Source organism: Paramormyrops kingsleyae, chromosome 8 (genome assembly GCF_048594095.1).
Source record: "Paramormyrops kingsleyae isolate MSU_618 chromosome 8, PKINGS_0.4, whole genome shotgun sequence".
NCBI classification, from domain to species: Eukaryota; Metazoa; Chordata; class Actinopteri; order Osteoglossiformes; family Mormyridae; genus Paramormyrops; species Paramormyrops kingsleyae.
The window spans coordinates 23,543,090-23,569,789 of NC_132804.1; the positions used below are offsets into that span (position 1 = coordinate 23,543,090).

At 41.3% G+C, this 26,700-nt stretch overlaps 1 protein-coding gene across 6 annotated transcripts in view; it reads right to left on the reverse strand.

Moving 5' to 3' along the window:
- Positions 1-26,700, reverse strand: part of grip2b (glutamate receptor interacting protein 2b) — a 243,907-nt gene that overhangs the window by 180,221 nt on the left and 36,986 nt on the right. For 2 of the 6 annotated variants that reach the window (XM_072715501.1, XM_072715500.1), the window contains exon 1: positions 5,968-6,627. The exons of 3 other annotated variants lie outside the window; for them this stretch is intronic. In XM_072715501.1, the coding sequence (XP_072571602.1) occupies positions 5,968-6,007 (40 nt within the window). In that variant the 5' untranslated portion in view covers positions 6,008-6,627. Of the gene's footprint in view, positions 1-5,967; positions 6,628-25,185; positions 25,359-26,700 lie in introns of those variants that run through there. One more of the 6 variants, XM_072715499.1, reaches the window with a different exon arrangement.

A 26,700-nucleotide genomic window follows, 5' to 3' on the forward strand; every position in this document is an offset into this window, starting at 1 on the left:
AAAAACTATCATAATGCCCGATAAATAATTAAGATGAGATAATGTACAATTTTAATGATGTTTTTCACATTCTCTACTCTGTGCCCAGAATTAGCTCTAAGCCCTTTTTCATCAGCCCTCCCTGGGCCCAGCAGACGCACACCGAGGAGAAAAAAAAATGCTGAAAAACCAAAGACACACTTTACAATAAACAAATGACATCTCAATTTATGGCTGGTAAAGCTGAAGCAGAGTCCCACATGACACTAGCGGTGCCGTGCAAAGAGCAGCGAAGCAGTGCTTCCATTCCGCCATGGGGACGCAGAAGATCCAGCTGTATCGAAGATGAGTTGTTTACAGTTTACTCTAAGACGCTCGGATGTGTTTCATATCTCCTCTGTTCAGGCATATACACTAAAATATTTCTATTTTTCTACTATAAAATTTACTCCCAAGGAGGAACTAAATCTAGCACCCTTTTGCAAAAAAATTATAAATACGGATGTAAGGATAACATCAAAAAGGTAAAAAGAACATGACGTATAATATATACATGACCAAATGCGCGCACACACACAAACGCACATACATACACACACACACGCACACACAAACGCACATACATACACACACAGGTTTGTAATTATATCTTTGTGGGGACTCTCCATTCATTTCTATAGGGAAATCTCTAATTTCAACATGATGACCTTAATCCCTAACCCTTAAGCCCTAACCTTAACCATAAGTAACCAAACTAATTATAAGACTTTTGGCATTTTTACTTTTTTGCATTCACAGATCCTAAAAATTGTCCCCACAACGTCAAAATAATAGGTTGTTATTACATTGTGGGGGGACATTTGGTCCCCAGGATGTAATATAAACATCATCCATACACATACACACAGATACAGCCCTGGAAAAAATGAAAAGACCACAGCAAAATGTTTTGTTTCACTCAATTCTCATTTTCTGGGTGTGTATCTGTGAATATTTCTCTTTTTTTTTGCAAACTGCAGCCTGGTTCTTCTCCGTTCCTCATTAATGAAGCACTTCTTCCTTGTTTTATGGAACTTCATTCCTGCTTCTACGAGCCTGATACAATCTATCGTATAGCAGTGCACTTCATACCACGTAACGTTTCCCATTCCTTTTGAAGATCACTTGATGTCATCGTCTGATTCATGAGAATCTGTTGGATAAGTTAACGGGCATCTCTGGCATTAGAGAGTCACTTCCACCCTTCACCTGGCTGGTATCCAGTCGTTCCCAGTGTCTCCTGCTTCACCTTGTTCTTGTGTACTGCTGTCTTAGAAATTTCGAACCTTAAAGCATCCTGCTAATCAGTGTAGCCTTCTGGATTAAACCAGGTTTTAAAAATGCTGTCTGAGGAGGGAAAACAAATGATCCACCAACAGGGTGTTGGGTGGATCGTCAATGCAAGATATGAACGAAGGCTCTTCTGTCTGGTTAAAAGCAAAAGAAGGGCTGCTGTGGCAGAAATGGCAGATAATCGTAATGGTGGTTACAGGAGTCACCACCTACAGTTCACCGAGCCCTGCAGGATATGGTGCTGTGTACCTGGCTGTCCGTATAACCCAATAAAAAATGGGACTCATTGGCATAGGTGACCTTTCACCTTGTTCCAACGACCAGGTCCAACACTGTCCATTGTAGGTGCTTTCGACAGTTTCGACAGTTATCATTAGCTTCCACTAAATGTTTTCGTTGTTTATCAGTTTAGCGCATTAAATTAAACTTTGGAGTTAGCAGATCAGTGGTTATCTATAAACTAACGTTTCGGTTAGTTGTCCCCACCACTGCATGACAAATCATGAAAATTATCTGCCATTTGCACTCAGTTGTCTGGCCATAATGATTCGGCCCATTCGAGGTCCCTCAGGTTTTCACTCCTCTCCATTTCTTCTGTAGTCAACATGTCGAATACAAGTACCAAATGTTAGCAGTTTAGCACTGTTATATTTTATGAGATAATCAACATCATGTATATATACTGAAATATCAAGCTGTCCATGTAAGTACATCTGAGGCCATCTTGATGATGGAGAAAGATGAGTTCTTTGGAACAGAGCTATAATTTGCTTTTGAAAATATGTCATTTTACAATCTTCAAAGGTTCATCTCTAAGATCGAAACTGGGGGAGACCACTGTCCTAAAAAAAGAGCCTTTGCTAATTTTGATGCAGCTGTTATTTGTTAATGGAATGTGGCAGCTGTTGGTAGATACAGTATGTCAACAGTACAGTGCAAAGATCATTTACCAAGTACCTGATACAGCATTCGATTTGATCCGGGTCTTGTCCATCTATCCATCACTGCTTATTCAGTAGACAGTTATGGTGGCCCAAGACTCTATCCTAGCAATCTAAAGGCAAGTCACTCACACACTGTGGAGAATACCCCTTCATCAACTGTGGGAGGAAACTGGACAACCCAGAGAAAAGCCAAAGAAACACAAAGGATGCATGCAAATTGTAAACACACAGCACTGTGGATGACAATCGAATCCACAACCATGGAGGTAGGAGGCAACAGACCTACTTGAGATGGCACTGCACTGTCCATTTTTTGATCAGTCAAACACAATAAAGCGTAACTGAAATTCAGTTTTGCGGAGTTAACAAGGTAAATAAAGTCAGATGACATTCACTCAGTAGAAACTTGAACCATCCCGCAATGGTTGACCAGGGTTTTCGGCAACTTCATTGTGAAGCTTATAAATGAATGATATACTGTAATTGTCAGTTCCAGCCCATTAAATGGTAAACTGATTTAAACATGCAGTTACTTAGTGGATCAATAGATTATTATAGAAATCCACTTAAGCACATTCCAGACCCACTCAAAGGTATTTGTCAAAGCAATCTTTAGCATCGCTGGGCTAGCAAAGAAGTCAGTGCAGCATCTAAACAAAGAGACATTAAACCAGCGCTCTTTGAGATTGCCCACTGAGTCAGAACATCACAGCTGAGGACTCAGTCATCTCCTCACAGCCTATCATGTGTATTCAGCAGGAGCCCAGGACCATCAGAACAGAAGGATGGATAGTGGAGCTGGCTTTTTGCACTAATGCTGTTTTCATAAACGAACAAATCAACACCAGACGTGAAAACTGAGTCCCACATCAACAGAGATCCACCCAAAACTGCAGCATCTCTGTAGATGTACTCTAATTTCACTAGAACACCAAACTCTCTACCAAGACACACACAACCTGCTAAGCCCTTACTTAGCCTCATGTCTCTTTGCTGAACACAGTTCTACAAATGAATAACCTTTGGTGTTATATTGGTGTCAGTCTGAGACTATTGCCCTTACCAGGGAAGCCGCTCATGCAGCCCTAGTGGTTGGGTCATCTGATCAAAACAATGCTACAGTTTCCTCTGGGGACTTTTGCTACAGCTGCAATGGCTCTAAATCTCAACAGACCACATGGGCCCGTCTACATCCCAACTGTAACATAATACACATGGAAGGCCCCACACTTTGAATTTAGGCTTTTTATAGTATCTCTGATTTACGAATATCACTGTATAGAGAAACACGGGGGAAAGTGCTGTTCTAATGCAAAGACGTATCTCCGGGAAAAAAAGACCAACAATGCAGCGGGAGACACCTAAACATTAATCTTGAAGATAGTGAATGAAACTGTAGGTTAAAGGGAAGCAGGTATTGATTTTTCAAAGTCATTTCTGAGATATGATTCCCACAAACAGTGATGGCAAAGAGGCACTATAATTTTTACAGAAATCACACCCCTCTTTTCTGAAATCATTTCCTCTTATCTAAATGCTTTTTGCAGCTTATCTTGAAAACACTGAAATATGTTGCTGATTATGCAAATGTGAAAAGCTCAGAAAAATCCACAATAATTAAAAGTGCAAGGAATTCTGCTTAAAAAGTACATAATTATATTTTCTATTTTTCTCTTTTGTTGTAATCTCAAAATAGAGTGGGAAAATAACCGGGAGCATCAGAAAACAACCTGCAATTAGTTCAATAATTACTTGCAAATTGCTAGTTGTATAGACCCAAAATTATTCCCTGAATGCTACACAAAGAATGAATATATAGAACTCTCCAGAACATTCTTATGGACGTGAAGTATGAACCTGTCTCCTATAGCAGAAATAGCAGGCAAAAATGGACAGATGTGAAAAAAGAAAAGATCAAAGACTGATAAAGGATAAAAGATGAAGGATAAAACTGATAAAAGATGAAGGAGATACTAAATGTGGAAGACAACGGGTCTGAGTTTATACATAATAAATATGTAAAGATAAAAAAGAAAAAAGTTTTCGTTTTCATGGTTGGTGGAGGTGGTAACGGCAGTGGGGCTACCAACTGGGATACATTGTTAGTGAATCTCGACCTGGTTTTGTAATAATCACCGAGAAATGCCACTGCGTTACTGGAGGCGCCTATGGGGATTAGAAGCAAAATGCACTGCTCATTTTGGTACATTTTTCTCTAAAACAGAGCAAAAGCAGGACAGTGAAGGCGTTAAACCAGCGTTTGAAGTGCACACTTTCATTCCTCAATGCCCCTTAAGCATGAAAGTCATTTTAATTCGTGCTGGACTGTCGCTGTATTTCAATTTTCCACCAGCAAACGTAAACTTGGAGTTACTTTAAGCATTACACATTACCAAAACGGAGCTACTAAACAGTACAAAATCTCGCACATGGCTTACGTTCAATACATACCATAAAATAACTGTTGTCGATGTCATGCCATAGGGCAATTTAGGCAAACGCCAAGAGGAAAGATTAAACTAAGAGTTTTAATATGAAATAGATTATTTAAGTATATATCTGTTTTAATTATGCATTGCGGTAAAAGTGGCTGCTACTCTTGAGCATTTTTACGAGTACATTATATATTCGTAATAAGCAAAAAATGCAAATGAGGAAACGAGAGAGATATGTTAATTTAGTCGTGGCCTAGATATGGGATTAGTAATTTACTCTCCAATATAAAAAAATAATAAATGGTTGCATTCATAAATATTTAAAGCACACATATGAAGGGTTTACCGATACACCGATTAATATAGTAACATAAGAGTTATTACGGAATATTTATGGATATGGAGTATGGTATGAATATACGAAATCCACCGCATGGGATCTGAAACAAATTACACGGCGTTGGTACGAGTGAGCCGGTGTGTGTGTGTGTGTGTGTGTGTGTGTGTTTGTGTGCGCGCGCGCGCGCGCGCGATACATCAGTTTATAATCCCACGTGTGTGAGGGGTAATAAAACTTGCCGGGTTTCTCAAAGGCGCCTAAGCACCCGCCTTAATGGCAAACGCATTCCCGGGAGGCGGCGGACACGGTCCCCGTCAGCCCGTCATTACCCAGCGCATCCCTTCGCAGTAGCCGTGCGCGTCCCCACCGGGAGCGCATTAGAGCGCCCGACGTAGCGTGACTTCAGCTTCTGCTCAAGTACCGAATGACTGCGTGTTCGCCTTAAAACAACCATCGGATTTAACGCTTTGCAGCTGGGGCTTCAGAGAGGTGGAAAAAATGCGACGATTACTATCATTTCACCAAACCATCTAGGCAAAATCGAGTAACTTGCCCCCTCCAAAAAGCTCATGTGCACCAGGTTTTCTAATCAAACGACTCAATGAAAAAATTTATAGGAACCTACATATAAACGGGTTTTAGGTACAGAAGCAAACTAAACCACCAGTTTCAAACAAAAATTGATGCTATACTTTTCATATGGACAGCCTTCATCAGTGTGTGACTAAGCACCAGCATTTTGATGATCCTATTGTCTTAGAAGAAAGGTGCTGTTAAGAACTAGCGCCAAAAATACCAAACTGGCATCTTTTGGTCTTTCAAACATACAGCAAACAAAAGAAGTCATGGTAATTGCAGCAATTGTAATTGCAATTGTAATTGCGATACACCATGGCAACACACTCGTACCTATAGCAAGGACATCAGCCAATCTTACCAAAGTTGTTCTTCACATCCCTCCTCAGACCACAGAGCATGCTGACTTGCTGTCTTGTGAGACCATCCAGCAACAGGCAGACCTCAGCTACGCTTGGTACGGTCCCCACAAACCGGGAGGTCCCACCTTCTCACCAGCGCACAGCTCAGCTGCTCTACACCAGCTGACGCCTCGACTGAAACTGCAGTGGCTCGTATCTCATCGGTCTGGCTCGAGGGAAACTAGAACATCTCCTCTCTTCTCTCTACCTTCCTCAACTGCAAAATGGCCACTTGGACTGCAAATTCAGAAAAGCAACAGTTCCCGAGAAAAAAGAAAAAGAAAATCACCCAAGAAAACCCTTCTGTTTTATGCTAAACTGGCCTCCAAAGGTAAATGAATAATACGCTTCACCAGCTATTCTTCAGCAGCAGGTGGCTTTGTAAAGAAAGGCGCACGTCACTTCAAAACGCAAGAAGCTGAAGTTTTATGCTCTTCCAGTATCTTCATCAAGTTTTACAAAAGCTGCCCTGACCCTGCGAGAAGCATTTGCCTGTTTTTTCCTGCCCAGCACATACCTCCTCTGAGAAAGAGAAACAAAGAGGTTTTCTCCCTGCCTCCCCCCCTCTCTCCCTGCCCGCTCTCCCGGGTCCCTGCGGCCCCTTTCACAGGTACTGTTGCTCTTCCTCCCAGCTCTGTGGCATTCAATCCTCCCAGTGCCAGTATAAATACTCTCTCTCTCTCACACAGACACATACACCCACACACAAATTACACAGTTTAACCTACAGCGTCTCACTCTGCTGGTAAAGCATGACAATGCATTCACCCCCCCCCCATGGCTCTTCATTACTCAGAGGGGGCCCAGCCGGCAGCCCTGCCCCTGTGACAAACCTCGCCCGTGACTTGTTGCCTGTCTCTCTGCCTCGGGAGGGTCATGGTTGGCTCTATCAATTAATCATAGATTTGCCATGAATTGTTGGGGGGGGTCAGAAATGCCAAGAAACCGAGGGCTCATGCTTTGTAAGACGCTCGTTGGGAGGTGGGTGCTGACCAGACCGCTACCTGTTTCAGGTCAAGCTTAGTGGATCTGCCCGTCACGCTGAAGCCTGGCCTCACATCTCGTGCAAAGTCTCCAGCTGCTTGAGGAGAATCAATGAGAGCTCTGCTAAAAACGTGGACCAGTATTATCTTCTAAGAAAAATAAAACATTTAAGGTTTTCCTGTAACACTAAAATATTGGATTGTTACATAATTATGGAGACAAAGCACGCTTCCGTTAATGTCGTACTTGTACCAGTACAGTTAAATAATAATTTGCCTGCAGACGGGGTATTTTTCCCTAATGGATTTATGTCTGTAGAGATGGAAATTGGCACCTAAAGGATTTTACCTTATTTCATGGTGGTAAACTGCTGTATTTCCAAGTTTAATTAAATCATCAGCAACATCCCCGCAATCCTATACTGGATCAGAGGGAGGAACATAAATAATATGAATTTATAATAGTTTGTTACTTAACAATCAGGCAAAAGCATCCAAAGAAGTTTATTGCTGGGAAACCCCCACGCTGTGGTTAGAGTCAGCATCTCTGCTGGCTGAACAGGGCATAGTAAATATCGCACCTTTTCACTCCAACGCACACCCACCACCCTTTGTCACAAGGTCAGGAAGGTAAGGTTTCCAAAGCAGACCTCCTGCCTCATAGATCTGTGGAACACACTTGGAAATGGGCCCAGTGGTATCTACAGGGCCTTCATCTCCTGCTCCATGCTGGCAAAGCACTCTGGGACACCGGGACGTCTCAAACGCTTCTGTCTGTCAGCAGCTCCCTCATTTTACATACAATGGCCTTTTCTATACTTACCAGTTTCAAATATGGCGACTGCTTAAAGGATTGAAGCCTTAAGCCACTGCACCAAGTGAGAAATCATTTAGGGTAGGTGGGTGCAACGTTTGGCGGGATTAACGCAATTAACCGTGTAACATGATAATCGGAATGACTAGAACATCTGCTTTCCTATTTCTGTCTGCTGCTGAATGCACCCGAAGTAATTCAATTCAATTCAATTTATTTTTATATAGCGCCTTTCACAACAGAGTTGTCCCAAAGCAATTTACATGTAGGTGTTGTGATACATTGAACATCATTAGAGAGAGTAATACAGAACGGGAAAAAGGAAGGAAAGAAATTAAATAAAGAAAGACAGATGACAATGGAGGAGAGGAACCAAAAACTCACAAATAAAGAGAAAATTAAGCTCTGGGGGTGCAAGGTCAACTGGCTCCCCCCCCGGGCACTAACATTACTGAAAACAGAAAAGAGTGGACTTGCTTGCTAAAAGTCAGGTATATAAGTAAGTTAAACGGTAAAGGACACAGCAACATCTAGTCAATTTTGGGGACTCATTGTATTAATGTGATGGAAGATCTGCTTTTGGGTTACTACCCTGGATATAAATGAAACAGGAGGAGAGAGAGAGAGAGAGAGAGAGAGAGAGAGAGAGAGAGAGAGAGAGTGCTCTGCGGCCATTTAGGAGGATTCTGTGGGAACGACTCAACTTTTAACAATCAATTGTTTACTACAGCAGTCAGGATAATGAACTCGGAAGCCTGGTCTAACATAGTGTAAACACTAATATCAGCTGAAACGTCAACCTTCATAAAGTATAAGAAAAGAAAATACTGACATATCAATAATTTATGTTATCTTCTATTTTTACTGGCCTCCCCCAAAAATGTTCATAATTTGACATGTTAATTTGCTTCTAGTAACGGGCATGACAATGGTGTCACCTCGACAGTATGCAAAAATGGACCAGGTCCTTTCATCACATTTCTTCAATATATTCATACACACGAAACTGAGAGTTGGTCAGATAAATCCTGACTGCCATGAATGAATTATTCCCACGTTAGCTTCAGCTGAGCATACCTTGACACCATAAACAGTGGAATGTAGGAATTTAATCTTGGTTCCCACCTTCATTACAGAATCAATATGCAAAAAAATGTATTTGATAGTCTATTCATTATAAGAATATTCGGTAACGTTTTACATTAACTGTACCCTTCATAATGCTTTTATATTGTATTCATAAAACGTTCAGTACACTTTCATAATGTATTCATTAAGTATTCATAAAACATTCATAAACATCATGTGTTAACATCCTAACATCCCTTCACAGCTGTAATATACATTAATAACAAACATTACATAATAATAACAAACATTATAATTGTATAATCATGTAATGTTTGTTATTAATGTATATTAAAGCTGTTAAGGGATGTTAGGATGTTAAAGTGTACTTGCATGCTGCTTATGAATGTTCTATGAATGCTTTATGAAGGTGCACTTAATGTAAAGCGGTACCGAATATTCATTATAAGATTTTTCTCGATAGAAACATGTTTCATTGTGCCGTTCAAACAAAAGCAAGACGCCACCAGTCACACCGCCACTGTAACGTAGGAGAAGTGAGGAAGGAGGTGGCGAGTTACTGCAAAAATGATCAGGCATCTGCCGCGCATTAGTCCTTTAAGTTTTTACAGCGTTGCAGAAGATGACAGAAAGGTGAGATGAAAGATGGTGGGATTTTAGGGGCGAATGTTGGTATCGACTGCAGGAAAAAGGCTATTGAACCATCTGATGACAGAATGAAGCCAGTTTCTGAGAAGATACATACCCCCGCAGAATCGACGTGGCAGGTGCAGAGGATACTGGCTAAATCCTGATGCAATGCTTATGAAATTCACCATGTTTTAAAGCACATTTAAAGGCTTAAATGGCCATCGAGTCCAGAGGCAAGTGCTAAGGGTGACGGTACTGTATGCGAATGACAGCTTTGACTTCACTATTAAAGATAAAATTGCTATTCATTTGGAAAAGTAGCGCAGCTAGGATTCGCTACCAAATCATGTGTTTACATTTACAAGGGTGCCACTTTACAATAAGGCTACCCATATAAAGGGTTTATGAATGATTTATAATCTGGTTATGAATTAGGATGTAACACTTTGTAAATTAGTAATAGACAATTTTAACACGTTATAACACAGATTTCTTTTTATTAATGAGTTACTGCCATTTACAAGTGGCAAAAGGGAGCCTTATTGTAAAGTCGTACATAGAGGGATGGCAGAGTGCTGCAGTGGTTAGCATTGTTACCTGACATCTCAGGGATCTCAGGGACTGTGGGGTTTGCATGTTCTCCCCGCACTCTTGTGGGATTTCCTCTAAGCACGGTGGTGCCCCTCCCCCGCCCCCGAAGTTAATTAGAATCGCCTGTATGTGTGAGTGTGTCCTTTGATGGGCTGGTGCCCCCCCCCCCCCCCTGAGTTGTTGGCTGCCTTGCACCTGTAGCCTCCAGATCCACCATGACCCCGGAAAGGGCTTCTTGGGAGCAGACTAATATATTTCAAGACTGGGATGGTAATGCATGAACCAGCATCTCAGCCATGATACACCATGATACACCATGATACACCATGATACACCATGATACCTTGGGTATACCGCAGTATTTTCAGTTTGCGAAATTTATCGTGGGGAACCCCCCAAAAGATTTCACCACGATTCTATAATACCGGAATAGTGCTGCTCTTGAAAATGCCATCAAAATACCGTATACCGCGGTATAATGTCTAGGAAATATGATGTATGAAAAATTACATACCGCCTAAACTTAATCTTAGCTTCATATTCTAAACAAAATGCTTTGGTCAGAATCATCCCTCTGTAGCTGCTGGACCCGGGACACACAGACGATATACACAGACGATACACACACACACACACACACACACACACACACACTCCGAGAGTTTTTATTCGATAGACATAATACGTGCCAGGAGCTGAAGTGGGGATACTTGCAAGGAGTGCTGCAAACAGCGAATTAGTTTTGCATTAATGATAAAATGCCACAATCCTCTTTTACTGTTATGATCCTGTTAAGCTTGCGTTTGCTGGTCGTCTCAGGAGCTGTTTCCCCAAGGGTGTTGTTAAAAAAAAAAAAAAAAAAACTCATATTAGGGTGACTCAAATATAAATATGACTGTGCCCTTTTATACACCCCGGTGCCGGGAAGGAGCTCAAGCCAGAGCAGCCGTAAAATAACGAAGCAGCAATCTGCTCTTTGCATAACAGAAGGTTTACTTTCTGATGAGGCAGAGAGGTTAATTTCTGAGGTCAGTCTCTCCAAATTAATTCCAGTGCAGCGCACTGTATAAGGATGATAGAGGTTGGAAAAAAATCAGTTATAATCATGCCAGCAGTTTTTAATCCTGTTTCCAGAACTACGTACAGCGGTGTAAGCTGTACATTTTATAATGGTTTGATTTTTTAAAAATGTTTTCATCCATCCATCTCCTTTGTTCACCTGCTTATTTGCAGAGCACACACACCACACACACACACACACACACACACACACACACCACACACACACACACACACACCACACACACACACACACACCACACACACACACACACCATACACACACACACACACACACCACACACACACGCACACACCACACACACACACCACACACACACGCACACACCACACCACACACACACACGCACACACCACACACACACACGCACACACCACACACACACCACACACACCACACACACACACCACACACACACGCACACACCACACCACACACACACACGCACACACCACACCACACACACACACCACACACACACACGCCACACACACACCACACACCACACACGCACACACCACACCACACACACACACACACCACACACACACACCACACACACACGCACACACCACACACACACACCACACACACACACACGCACACACCATACACACACACGCACACACCACACCACACACACACGCACCACACACACACCACACACACACCACACACGCACACACCACACACACACGCACACACCACACAGGGCCAGTCCAAGGGATAAGCAAACTAAGCAGCTGCTTAGGGCCCAGCAGCCACCAGCCCCCTCCCCCCCATCTGATCTGCCCCCACACAATTGGAAGGAACATGACCAATGGCAACAAGGTTAACCAAATTTTGGGCCGGGCCTGGATATGCAGACCTAATTGCACTGGTAGTGTGGACCAGCAGCTTCTACAGGTATTGATATGGCCTCATGCCTCCACGGTTCAATCCCAGAAGACATAGCCGGTGATTTGGTTCCTCTAACCAAAGTGTGTGATTGTGAGCCTTTGGTCCCCTTGCCTTTTGCCCTGTGCATCTTCTAATCGGAGCTAGGCCACCCCCATGACCCTGGACTGAATTAGTGGTCAAAAGATGGATGGAGGTAAATGATAAGAATTTATACATGCTTGTCAGTTGTTTGTCAGCTGTTACAGACGATGTACGGATTACTGCCTTCATGGTTGATCACCTCTATGCTGAACACAGGTGTAATTCTAAAAATAGTGATCAAGTATCAAAATGTTCAGACATGCACTACATTTCGTTCCGATACTAAGTTTAGTTAGACTGACCCTGCAATGGAATGCAGGAGAAACAGGACTTTTGCCAGAGTAAGATCATTTGAGAGTTCTTGTCCTGAATACTCAATTGATTTCAAAAGCACTGCATATTTTAGACCATGACTAATTAATTCCAAGGGGGGGGGGGGGGGTAAGGACAGGGGCAGTGGACCAGTGATATAAGATATTTTAGCCTTGTGCTTGGCACTGGGCGAGAGCGCTGCCTGTCCCTCTCCAACATCTGCTGAGGAGCAATGATCACCATGATTTCCTATGCAAATCTAAGCCTCTGATGCTACAATTTTCTCTCTCTCTCTCTCTTTTTTTTAAAAAAAAAAAAAAAAACCTACTTACAGTTACTCACTGAATCCGTTACACCATAAAAACATATGTTACTATCTTTTGTAATATGTTTTCCATAATTTAAAGTTTATCATTTACATTTATAGCACTGTGTCCTGGATAAGCTGTTATGGGAGGTGGTTGAATGGATGGATGTATGTATGGATGGATGGATGAATGGATGTATGTATGGATCATACAAGAGTCTATATGACTAATATATATATATATATATATATATATATATATATATATATATATACACACACATACACACACTGCGGCCATGACTCATAACCAGTAAAAATTAAATTTGACTTATGAGAAAAATGCACAGTGGAGCATAAAAATTGGATTACCCTGCTCTCCATTTAGATTTAAATGTAAATTCCCGTATCCAGCCAACATGCACACATATAAAGCAAGTCAATTATAATGAAGCTACAATACAATCATCACAGCCTCGAGATGTGTCCCCCCCCCCCCCCCACACACACACACACACCCGTCCTCCTTGCAGCCATGACACTGCTGATTTGTTTAGAAGAAACGGAAGAAGAGAAATTCCACAAGGCTCCCTGCCACCCGTCAGAAATGGATGGGGGCTGAGGGGCGGAGGGGCACGTCCGAGTGAGGCGATGAGGAACCAGGCCAGTGCCCAAGGCCGTAGTCAGGATTTTTTAAATATACCAAAGTTGAAAGTGTTAGCCCTTCCTAGGTGTGTCCCGTAATGGCTCATGGTCATTGGAGTTGCAGAAAAAATACTGAGGATGCTGAGGACTTGACTGAGTCGTGGTAGGTATGGGGACGCGGGTGACACTGCTCATCTGGAACATGGGAGAAACCTTTTCCAACTTCCGTCAGCTTTAACGACGAGGATTACATGTAATCTTATCAAACAGCAGCAGTGGAGAGGGGAAAACAACAAAATATATATATAAAAAAGCATCAAAACAACCAAATTGAGAGTCCTCCCCTTTCCTTTCCCCACAGTGTTTTGTTCATGCTAATTAGTGACTTTCTTTGTCACTTAGACTGAACACATCCCCAGGCTCATAAAAGAGCCAATCAGCTTCAGCGAGGAGATAGCCGTCTCGCTCAGTCACCCTTTACATTTCCTTTTACTGACCCTGAAGGAAGTCTAATGAAAAGGGGGACCGTTACAGAGCAGCCAGCCGGCTTAAAGCCCTGCCCCATGCTGATCAGCCGCGGATACGAGAAGTCTCCCATCCCTCCCAGCCATCCCACCCACCTCCCCGTATCGAGCCACTAATTAGCTCACACCAGGAGATCACATTCACACTTGACCAAACTATCCTGCTCACAAGCTTCCTTGGCGTGAAAAAAGAAACACGAAAGCAATTGTTCGCTAAATATCTTTCATTATACCCCGAATGTGGACAATGTATGTCCATCCCTTGTTCTACCTCATATATTACCTCCATTAATCCAAATGAATCGTTTAATTAACCTCTTAATGGAGAAAAACATCTCGACAAGAAAAAACATTTTCTATGAATTGTTTATAAATGTTCCAATTTAAGGCATCCTTGCTGTTCGTGTGGTTTAATGACTGCTTGCGCAGAGAGGGGAACCGTCATTAAGGAATCAGCGGGATTCTAAAGTTTCAAACGCACACGGCGTACTTGACATGCAAATAGCTTTCTAAAAGATTTCCCCTCTTCCACTATTGAGAACCATGATACAGGCTATTTTTCCAAGTTGCACATTTGCACATTCAAAACATGAATGGGAGAAGGTATCAGAGTAAGACAGTCTTTTTTTTTTTTAAAGTGTGTTTTCTGCATGATATCTAGCAGGTGTAGGCCATTGAAGTTCTGAAATTTCACGGGAGAAAGTCATCATTGACTTGCACCACTTCATTCAAAGAGATAAAAAAAAAACTACAATTGGATTTTGTAGGTCAAGACAAAGAACGACACCATAGAAGTGTCATCCAGTTACCCACATATATCCATCCATCCATCTTCCATAACAGTAACACTTGTCACAATGTTAGCCTGAAGCTTATCGCATTAATATCAAGGATGATATTCCTAAAATACTTTTTAAGCTCTTCAATACATTGTTTGACAGAATGAGCAAGGACACACATTTATCGCGATCCATAAAGCTGGTGGATTTTACACCCACAGCTACACCAATCAATGCTAGAAACAAGAACAACATGATGAATATTTCAAATATTATCACAATAGCTTTATATTGCAATTCTTCACACGTACGCATGCAGAAATGCACACGTTAATTCTTGACAAGATTCTTTTTACATCGAGCGATTTTCATTGAAATGAGCCTTAAGTATATGTCCAAGGTATCCTCAAAGGCCTATGATTATGATTGGGGCTCTTTGTCTTCCCTGCTTTTCCTCAGATGAACAGATGTCTTTTTTTATTGAGAGAATCCCAATTACGCGCAGCCCAGCCCCAGGGTAGGGATTTTAAATAACACGGCCCATCTTGGTTCAGCTTGCCCATGAACACGCTGTACAGCAGCACTCAAATAATTAGCAGTTTCAACATCGAAACAAAAACACAACCCAACTGATGGCAAAAGTTTTCTTATAGTGCAAATAGAAGCCTAGCATCCATATTCACGGATTTGTCTTCATAGCATCCACCTGCTTAAAACGATAGCACAATAAAGTTTGTCAACTTGACAAACATGTTGATCTCAAGAAAGGCTGACAGTAAAACTCACCCAATGCAGCAGATGCTTGCAACAAGTACAGCAGTGAAGGACTGTTATTGTGTACAGATTTTACAAAGTATACTTGTGTCGAATTTTTATTTAGTGACTTTGCCAATTAAAGTCACTAAAACCTTAGTACTGAGTAGTGAGAATTATGACATATATATGCACTTGGGTGGGTAGCCCTGAAACTTCACACCCCATGCTTGCACCGGTTTCTTGCTGCAGTCTGAAAACATGCAGTTTGGTGAGTCAGGGTCTGTGTGTGTGTGTTTGAGCGTGCCGTCCCATTCCTGATGTGCTGTGCTACCTGGGATAGGCTCTCTGTGACTCCATACTGGATAAGTAGTTATGCACGCGCACACACACGCACACACACACACACACAGTCGTGTAATCATATCTCATATCTTTTTGGGGACCGCTCATTCATTTATACGGGAAAAATGCTAATGCTAACTATGACAACCTTAACCCCTACCCAGCCCTAACCATAACCATAAGTAACCAAAGTTTTTGCATTTTTAGTTTTTTCATTTCAGTCACGGATTTTTATAAAACAGTGTTTTCCCATATGGGGACCAGGAAACATAAGGTAAAAAAAATGGGCATTCATCACGTTGTGGGGACATTTGGTCCCCACAAGGTAAGGTATACCTTGACCACACACACACACATACACACACGAATAATGATGCTTCTTCTGCTGGTCATTCTGAACAGATTGGCGGGTAGTGGCATGTTCATAGGGGATCAATCTTCCTTTTTTAAAGCTCTTTCAAGGGATTTTAGAAAGTATCCCCCGGACTTCTGCATGTAATCCGAATCCTAATAAAAGTGGTAATTAATCCCCGTGAGTTACAGTGAGGACTCCACAACACAGCTCTGTGCTCACTGCTCTGGAGACAGAGAAGTGCAGGCGGGTCACAGCAACTGACAGCTATTAATTATGCCAGAAATTTCCCTGCCAGAAATAAAGACATATTTAGCAAGTAGAGCATAGCTTGCATTCTTTTAGTCATTAATTGAACTGTTAGTATTTGAAGGTAAATTTGCAATACTCTTATTTTGAGAAAATAGCTGCCCATTACCCTTGAATTTATCCCATTTGTAATGGTGAGGATTACAAATGCAGTGCAACACTAACCCCCCCCCCCCCCTTCAAGAGAGCCACTAGAGGTTTTAGGCCCCATGAAAGCATGTCATATTGGGCCCCCAACCCAGATAAATCCAATTATGTTTAAATTTTTCAGTCCCTTGTCACTCAGGGATACAGAATATAGCTCTTTCAGAGTTAGTTGATCAATATATTGTCCACAGCATGTCCAGTAAGGCCCAATGAGCCCTCATAAGCTCATTGTATTGACATTTATACTACAGTACAATACCATTAATTCCGAAAACATAACACAAAGTAAATAACAATGGCAAGCCAACTGAATTTGATAAAATACTTTCAAATTAAAAAAGTAAATATGCTAAATGCTTTTGTAAAGGTCAACATGCTTATTTTAGTTGTCATTTATTATACAAATGGCCTTAACATTTAATTAATCAGGCCTGAAACAATTCACCAGGCTCAAAGCTCCAATGATAAATATTTTATATTATATCATACACAAAAACTGACTCATATGTCAGTTTCATTGTTGATATTCTCCTGCTGAAAGGTGATGACAATGCATCCATTAAGAAACCCACCAAGAAATCTCTGTGATTATTGAAGCTCTCTAGCACTGAAGTTATATGAAAAAACTATAGCCTGCCAGTGCATGTCTTCTTAGAATGTAGAAAGAGTGAAAACCCAGAGTAATTAAAAATGACGTTGACAAATTCTTGAAAAAGGATTTGCAAAAGAAGTTTGTGTCTCTTACTTGTAACAGAGAATATAATTATACCAAGGAAGCAACTGAATTTAAATTGAGAATTTAAAAAAGGACAGACATCAAAAACAGAGACTGTGACAAAAGCCTGTAAGAATCAAATCAGATCTGCCAGAACTAAAGTGTAGAAAGAAAATTAGTGCTTAAAATGATTGGTAATGCTTTATATTAACTGCACCGTCATAATGCATGTATAGAACAGCATGTAAATATACCTTAACATCCTAACATCCCTTAAGAGCTTTAATAAACATTAACAACAAACACTGTATAATAATAATAACAATCATTGTAATCAAATAATGCTTATTAATGTATGTGAATGCATAACAAGGGTGGAGTAAATGTAAAGCATTATCAAAACATTTAATCAGTTTACATTATTTAAAAAGAAAACTGTTCTTTGGTCCAATTTTTAAATAAATGGTTTTCACCTGCAATGTAATTTACCAAACCTTTACTTTGAAGTATAGGGAAAGTACATAATAATTTCCTGACTTAAGCAACTAACATCCAGTGATTCTTTTGTGGAAAACCTCAATGACGCAGGCTTAAATGACCATAACTTTGGCTACCATGGCTATAGGAGATCACTGTGGTTTTGACAATAGGGGCAACTTCAGCAGGGGACTGAAAATTGCTGGACCTTCCTGAGTACTGGTGGCTGAAGATGATACTTGTATGGACATCTGAGGACATGGTGGAGGTGAGTGCAGGCTACTCAACTGCGCCACCTACCCGTTGCTTAGAGACAGATTAACAATTACAAATGCACTGACTTCAATGGTCAATTTTAGGAGCCATCAGGTGTTCTTAATTTAGGACAGAACCACATAAACCCATAATTTCACGTAAAGATTCTCCTTCGGAAGAAGAACAAGAAACACAGCCAACAGTAGTAGGAAACGTTTTAGCTAATGGTAATCTTTTAATTTAGTTGAATGTCAGAATCAGGCTTGCTGGCAGTCAAGGGGAAGCCACCATCTTTGTACACTTTGTGCTCTCTTAAGGTTCATGTCTTGAAGAGCATCTTTAACATACAACCAATAGCTTCAATAGAATGCAATTAATCACAAATTTGCTAATTAACCATTGTTTTCCTAAAAGCATCATTTAAGTCCTTATATTTCCATTGACTATTGAAACACAATAAGATGATGTGATTGGACTGACCCAACATCAGCAATGAAACAATTCCTTGATAAAGCATACCGTAAACAATACACGCAACCCACTTCTTAAGGAAAATGCGACTGGTAGCTATGCAATTCCAGCTCTTCTAGATTAAACCCTTTACATTCCTGAAACGGTTCTTAATGGTAAATAATTCTATATAAAATCATGGAAATAAAATGGGCTTGGAGTCCTTTAAATAAAGATCTATGCATGTTTAATAGCTTGCCACATGTTTGCTCAGCCAAAAAGCAAGCATAGAATGAGAGTATTCATTTGGGCTGACCCCTGAGCTAACGACATACCATTTCAACAGCAATTACAGAGCGATTACACCCATTATTGCCCAGCTAGTGATTTATGCAGTTGGCAGCATAGTTTCTTTACTAATTATGCACAATATGGGGACAGGAGAATGTCCTCCCACAGAAAAGGGCTGATGGCAGGGCTAACTATGCTTCCTCTTGGTGGCAGTGCCTGCCACCCGTTTACCCGAAAGGAGCTTAAAAAGGCTTACTGCTCTCCGGTGAAAACAACAAGGACCATGCTATTAGAGACATGAGCATGCTTCAGCAGTGGCAGTCTGCCTATCTGGGGATGTAATCAAAACATGATGGTGTTTTTTGCAGGTTGAACTCTTGTAGGGGAATCAGGAGAGCCATTCATGGTGAGCTTGTATCATCAGCCGCATTATCAACTGGCCGGTTCGGACTTCCCTCCCTGGAAGCTCACTGAAAATGTCAATGTCAACAAGCCCACCCAATAATAACTGAACTATAATAAGGTGCTAGTTGACGGAAGGGAAACATCCAGTTTTGAATCTGCTATTCATCATTTACTAAACGTCCTCAATGAACAACATTACCACATGGTCAGTAAATGCCAAGCCCACTATCAAAGAAGGTCATTAGGTATTTTAGGAGAGCTGTCATAATTAAGGCATTAATCACTGCAATTAATTTAAAATATTTAACAAGTTAAAATGAATTACCACAATTAACTCAATTAACGCTATTAATGCGATTAAGGCAATTAACGATGTCATCGCGCAGTGCATTATGAGGCAACCACATAAACCATATAAATGATTGCAAGAGACACTTTTTTGTACTGCTGTCATTCATGACCTACTACATTGTTATATCTGAAATATACATCCTTTGTGATTATTCTACATTAGTTTGGTGACTGATTTTACATTTAAATGTGCATTATGACAAGCTTTAGTCTTAAGAAGGTTTTAATTGAAATTAATCAAGATTAATTCTTTGCAAAATTTGCAATTACTTTTTTACTTTGTGATTACTAATTGTTTTAATTGATTGACAGCCCTAGTATTTAGCATTACTTGATATCAAGACCCGCTGCCCACCAGGCAATCATCCACATTCCATCCATTAAATTTCATAATATTGAGTCAAAATGTTTCTATTTCATTTCTGTCCACATTAGAAAATGACATAATGAAGACTGGTGTCACCATGTTTTAAAGCTTAAGTTACTTTGAAACAGTGTTGGGGTAGGCATGCATGTGGTCATTTTCCCAGGGGGGGTCATGCTCTTCCAGACACTGATCCTCCACCACTCATGCATCAGAGTGGCACATCCAGGGTGGGCACATCCATCAAAATGCCCTTTGCTGCCAATCATTGACTAACTGTGTCTTCAGTTTAGCTGTGTGTCATTTCAGGTGTCAGTGAATGCAGTGTCACACTAGGCTGCATCCAACATGCTCAATGTACCTGCTGTACTCAACTGGCAGGACTGATTTTTGAAGTTCTAGTCAACTTGATCCATAACTTTGCTACTCCTCTTTCATCATCAACACCATGAGCAAAGCATGTTAGCGGCACATGACATAGATCATGTCTTCTGTTTTGTTGAAATATCAGATTCAGATGTTAATGTTAAGCATGGTGGGGTTAACACAAAGAGTCTTGTAGCTACACCGCAAACATGGCTAACGACAAAATCTTCAAATCCTCAGCAAAACACGTTCATTTTAACGCATTCTTGCGCGTGCCTCTTTCCCCCAGAGTACGAGAGAAGCATGCAGCCTCTTCTGACCATGTGCACCATAAACGGCACTTCTTCCTGTTATTCCAGCATTTAGCTCAGCCCGTTTGGCCACCGGCACCAGCAGCCAGCCAGAACTTCAAAGTATGTCCTCAACCCCTCTTCTTTTCAACTCCACATCCGTCGAAGCTCAGCCGGGAAGATGAGGCCTGCTGAGACAATGCATAAGGGATGAGCCTTCTGGAGACAACTGACTGCAACGTACAGAGACGTGCAAAAATCTAATTTCGAAACCATTGCGTGATTTCCACAGATTTCCAGCATCCCTTCTGACAAGCATCTTTCAGCTCTGCATGTGGTCTGTAATTTACATTAGAATCTTCTGTTCTTTAAATCTGAGTCCATTGTGTGTTTGATTACATCATTATTGCATCCCTGATCTTGTTATGAAATACTGATTCACAATTCCCATTTGGTCTCAGAACACATCTGCATGTATTTTTTATTTTTTTTGGCAAGCTGCTAATATATATCAGTAAACTTTAAAAGGAATATACACATTCACAGAAGGCCAGTAAACCGGCTGTTGTAAAGGTGTTAAATTGCAAAATAAGTTCAAAGCCATAGAAGTTGAACACACAATGGTACAAAGGAACAAATGAGTAAACCGAATATGTTTCGAATCGATACTCTGCAGCCTCACCAAAGGCTTTAATGTATCAAAAGCTTCACTTGTTTAGCTGTAGGCCTGCTGAGAGTTTAAGTACATTTCTTTTCCTTGCAAATTATTACAAGCGAACACTTTCATGATCAAAGTGTGAGCTCTCCAGATAAACACATGATGTTCCCCAACATGGCATACGGCACTGAATGCAGAATTCTTCCTACCGGCAAAAACAAGACTCCATCTGTACACCGCAACCACAAATCATTTAAGAACAACCAGAGGAGAACGGACTTATAACCAGTAGTGACCTTTAGGTTTAGGCTTCAAAATTTGAGCAACATATCAACTAATCTTTCCCCAAATCCCTGGACAGTCCTCATAAATGATAACAGAGAAACCCGATTCATCAGGAGTTAGGACAAATCTCCAGAGGCAAGGGTGCAGCGCAGTATCTTTGGTACAACACAGTTCTGCAAAAGCTGATCTTTACAGTTTAAAGCAGTGTTTTTCAGTCCGGTCCTCGGGGGGCCCAGACAGTCCTCGTTTTTGCTCCCTCCCAGCTCCTGAACCATCTGGGGATCCCAGAGGACTGGGTTGAGAAAAACTGCTTTAAAGAATAAAGGTGCCTTAGAGGTCACAAAGTGACAAATACACTACATTGTTATAAGTGACCCGTGAAAGTGTCCTTTGGGCAAAAGTGCAAGGAACCTCCAGCCTAAAATAAGGCACGAATCACAGGTATGTGAAGACAGACGGCGGTGCGGATTTTGGCAAAAAGTGACAGATGACCCAGCTGAAGAGCTGCAGGAGCAAACGCTGTCCTGCTAAGGAAATCAGCTGGAGATTGGCGGTCAATAGGGTTGGACAGGGTGGACCAGGACGCTAGGGTGGGAATTTGGGTATGTTTGGAGGACATCATTGTGTCAGAGGGCTTGGGGGATCCCCAAGTGGGTAAAAATTGTCAGCTGACATGGGGGGACGGGGCTGGCAACCACTGTGTGTGTGTGTGTGTGTGTGTGTGTGTGTGTGTGGGGGGGGGGGGGGGGCAAAAAATTCTATCAAATCACTAATGATTGGTTAAAATTTGTCTGTCTCCATTGGATGGCCAGGCGATCTGTTTGGGCCCACTCGTATCTCACTGCAGCAGAATCATGTGATCGGCTCAGAGATGAGGTATAATAGAGATGTATGCTGTACAGCATATGTACTGCAGCGGGAAGTGCTGTCTTCAAATTAATCATCCCTGCACAGCGTGCGCCGGCTCTGCGAGGCTCCCGTGCCACCCCAGGAGTGCTGGCATTGACAATGAGCCCCACTGAGTCTGACCTCGCTCCCTGTATCCCGCTTCCCTGATGCAGAAACACAGGGGCGGCGTGCGAGAACAACTAGCGACTTGTCACGGCAACGGGGAGAAGCATCACACGGAAACAACTAAACCAAAAGGCAGAAATCAATGTCACGTCTGTCTATATGTATCACCCTCAGGCCAAAACAAAAATAAACGCACTAATAGCCACTGAAACGGTGACAATAAACAAGGACAACGGATTATAGCACATTATTACCTATGCAGCGTGAATCGCACTCAAAACCTAATTAGCTTCATACTGACGATGCACAAGATTTTGACGCACGCAGTAAATAGCAGTGTCATGCAAACCAAGCACTATGAGGCTAAATCGAGCGCACAAGTCTTCATATTCATTTCCTAAATATGTCTAAATGCAGCCTTCTCAAAATACACTCAATGATGCAACTTATACTTTCGGAATGTGTAACAATAACGACGGGAACCACTCATCGGGATTTACTGATCTGCTCCATGAAAAGATCTGTAGGTGGAGGAGATGGCAAGCACATTCCCAATTTCCATCTCGCCTGACTCAGAATTAATATTAAAACAACATTATAACTCAATCTGCCAAAACCCAGGAGAGAGATATTTCCGAAACACTCCAGGAAGCTCCTCCGTTCCAACCAGCAACCTCCCAGCTTAACGTGAAATGCGTTTAAGTGTTTCCACTTGCACAGAAGATTAAAGGAGCTTCACTGCAGCTTTTTAAGTCGATGTATTTAGGACAACTGCAAAACATCTCCATTAAAAAAAAAACTCCTTCACAAACTCCAGCCATGTTCTCTTGTGCTGAAAAATTCCCACGAGCTCACACAGCAAATTGTGTTTGAAATGTAAACAAAAATCAGTATTACAATATGCCCAGATTTTTTCCCTATTTAAATTGCTTAATTAAAGGGTGCATAGGAAAATAAGACTGTTATGATTCCCTTCTAAATCTATGACAAATGCACACACAATCTCTGCATTAAGACCTCTTTTGACACCGCAAATAAAAACGAAATTAGTCATTCACAATCAGCAAAAAAGCCAGGTAATAACTTAAGCCAATATGCAGACTGGCATCCACTCGTAGGCATATTTACATATGTGGCTTTTCAGACTAACACGGCACAGACAGAATGAATGCAATGATCTTCATTAAGCTGAAGTGCAGGTTTGTTAGTGACAGTACGTGTGAATACGCATTATACACCAGAGACAGCGTTCCTCAGCACAAGCGGAAGAGCCACACTGCATTCTTGTGGCTATCAGCTCAACTGCTGCGTGTATTAGCAATGCACTATAAATACAACATCCCAGCTCGCAGCTGATGGGGGAAAGGATGCAAGCAATTAAGCATTAGGCAACGTATTTTGGTTAACCTTTTGAAATGGTGCGATGAGACCTAAAGTGGGTCATGGAGTGTGTGGTTTAAAACAAACAACCCCCCTCCATGTTCACAACTTTAATCCTGAATTATCCTGAAAGAATAATCTAACTTCTGAAGCTAAACCAGTTGACAACCTCTGCATTATACCATGTATATCATCAAATCTTTAATTCTATCAAAGACTGACATTAAAATAAACAAAAGAACAATCAGTCAATGCAAGTCATGCCCCCTCATCATGCCTCGATTACAATCAATAGATAATGCAGCTCACATTCAATAAGAGAACACTCATATTCTGAAGTTGGGCATGTCTGTTGTTAATTGATTACGTAAACACAGGCGTTCTCAGATAATTAAATAGACAATTAAATCTGTACGTTTATTCGTGTTTCTCTTTCTACAATTCAATGTAAAATATTACTACTCTTCACTGACGCATCTGACCAAGGACACGAACCCTCCACCCCCAAACTGTAAACGTTCTCTCACCAACAGGAGGCAGGTTGTAGCTACCCATTGTTACCCAGTGTCAGCCTGATGCACTTAAAGATTTTTTTAAAAAAAAGAACATTTTTCATATTTTTTCTTTGTACATAGTTTTATTTTGTAGCACAATGTTATTTAAAATATTATACACTGAATGACGCCCATTAAAACAGTTGACGTCAAACTTCATGTTAAAAACTTCAGGTGCCTTCCTTAATTGAGAAGTAGTCACATGCGAATTACGTGAAACACTTATTTTAAACATCATGAAAGTCGGTAAGTCTACAGAAAGTCTTAGCATGATTATCGTGTCATATTTTCGCTTATTACTCTCAAGCACCTGCAACGACTATTCAAGCTTCCCCCAGGCGATTGCTGCAATCTAGCGCGTCTTACTAAGTATTGTTTATTGATCTTCATAACCCCAAGAACAGACACGACGATATACTTAAGTCCCCCAATGAAATCGCCAAATCGGAGTATCCATGTCGGATTATGATAAATGCCTATACAACCCTGCCTACCCATCGCTAGTTTGATCATTCATGGGCGTGTCACAGGCTGATCACACACATTCATCCCGTATTAAGTGCATTTGGCCCCCACAGAATGTTTAAGCATCCAGGTTCATATCACGGTAAAATGCCAACACAGCACTGTCATAACAGCCTGCCGCGATTTGCATTTAGTCGGCAATGACGCATCGGGTACCTTTAAACGTCCTTCTCCGTAAAATAGCCTGGAAGAAAAGCATTTTCCCGACGCGTCTTCCAGCTCCGGTATTATTATCCCTTGTGCGCTAAACCGCGGGACATGCCGGAACTGTGGGACGGACTCTCGCAACTTGCCTCTCTCTCACCTCACATCACTCCTTTCTTCCCACATCCCTCTCTCCGCCCCTGCCGGTGCTCAAAATAACGGGCCAAACAACGGGAAAAAAGTAAATCTCACAAACAAACAAACAAAAAAAGATATTTCTTACTAAACTAAGGCGGGAGAATTCAATTCTCCTGTCTAAATGCCCAGCTGTGCAGCATTTATCTTTTTCATCTTACTCGCTGAATATTACAAGAAGTAACCGTGAGAATAATCTCCCTCTTGCCTCTCTTGCTGTCTGATTAATACATGCAAAGTATATGCTCAAAGCCTTCGGGACTTTTCATGCCCTACTTTTTATGCGCGGTTTTCCCTGAATTAAACTAGGAGATAAACGAGTTTATACAAGAGGGAAGACCAACAACTTTTTCAGCTCTTACACTGATATTGTTCTGCTCCTGGCAGGGCCGGAGACGCCAGGTCATCTATCGCATCTTGGATAAAGATAACGGTTTATTTACTTGACAATAAATATTAACAGATCTCTTACAAACAAACAACAAAAGTAATCATTTGCAGCTACATTAGCATGTCATATTAAAGATAAAAAGTTAACTGAGTGTGATCTCTCAAAATACAGTCTTGCCATTTATTTAATCTTTCAGACACATCCATCAATCTTTCAATCACTTATCCATGTGATAGGGTCATTGTTTAAAGAGCTTATTTTAGGATAAGAAACTATACTGGTCCTCGTCAAAATAAATGATTAAAAAAAATTAATTACTTCCATAGGTAAGCATTTTCAATTTGATGAGCGTGAAGGTTCTTAATTATTCATGATTGCATGAATGATCTGTTTTCTATTTTTCTTGAAGGACAAAACACACAATCAAGGAATAAAATAGAGAGAATAGAAACACATCCATTCGTGATCTGTAGTCTCCACAAACTTTTAATTAGCTCAATTTACAGCAGCTCCTGCTGAGGGTCTCCTGTAATACATAGAATAGCGACACCTCAGTAATACCCCTTAGGGAAATTCTCTGTTCGCCTGCCCCATCTCGCTCTCCATGAGACACTTGAGAGCAGGCTTGGGGGTCACAGCACAGGGCCAGCGAGCGTGCAGCGCCCCTGGGGTGGGGGGATTAAGGGCCTTGCTCAAGGGTCCACGGTCATGTGATTATTCTGCTGTGGCCCCCCAACTGCCAATCTTCTGATCAAACGCACAGAGGTTCAGCCTGCTAATCCACACATCACCACACACACCAGACCAAAAACATTTGCCAGAAAAAATCATTTAAACCAGGGCACCCAAGCACCCTGTGTGGAGTTCGCATGTCCCCAACAAACAAATAAATAAATAAACAAACAAACAGAACATAAAAGAAATATTGTGGCATCCCGCTC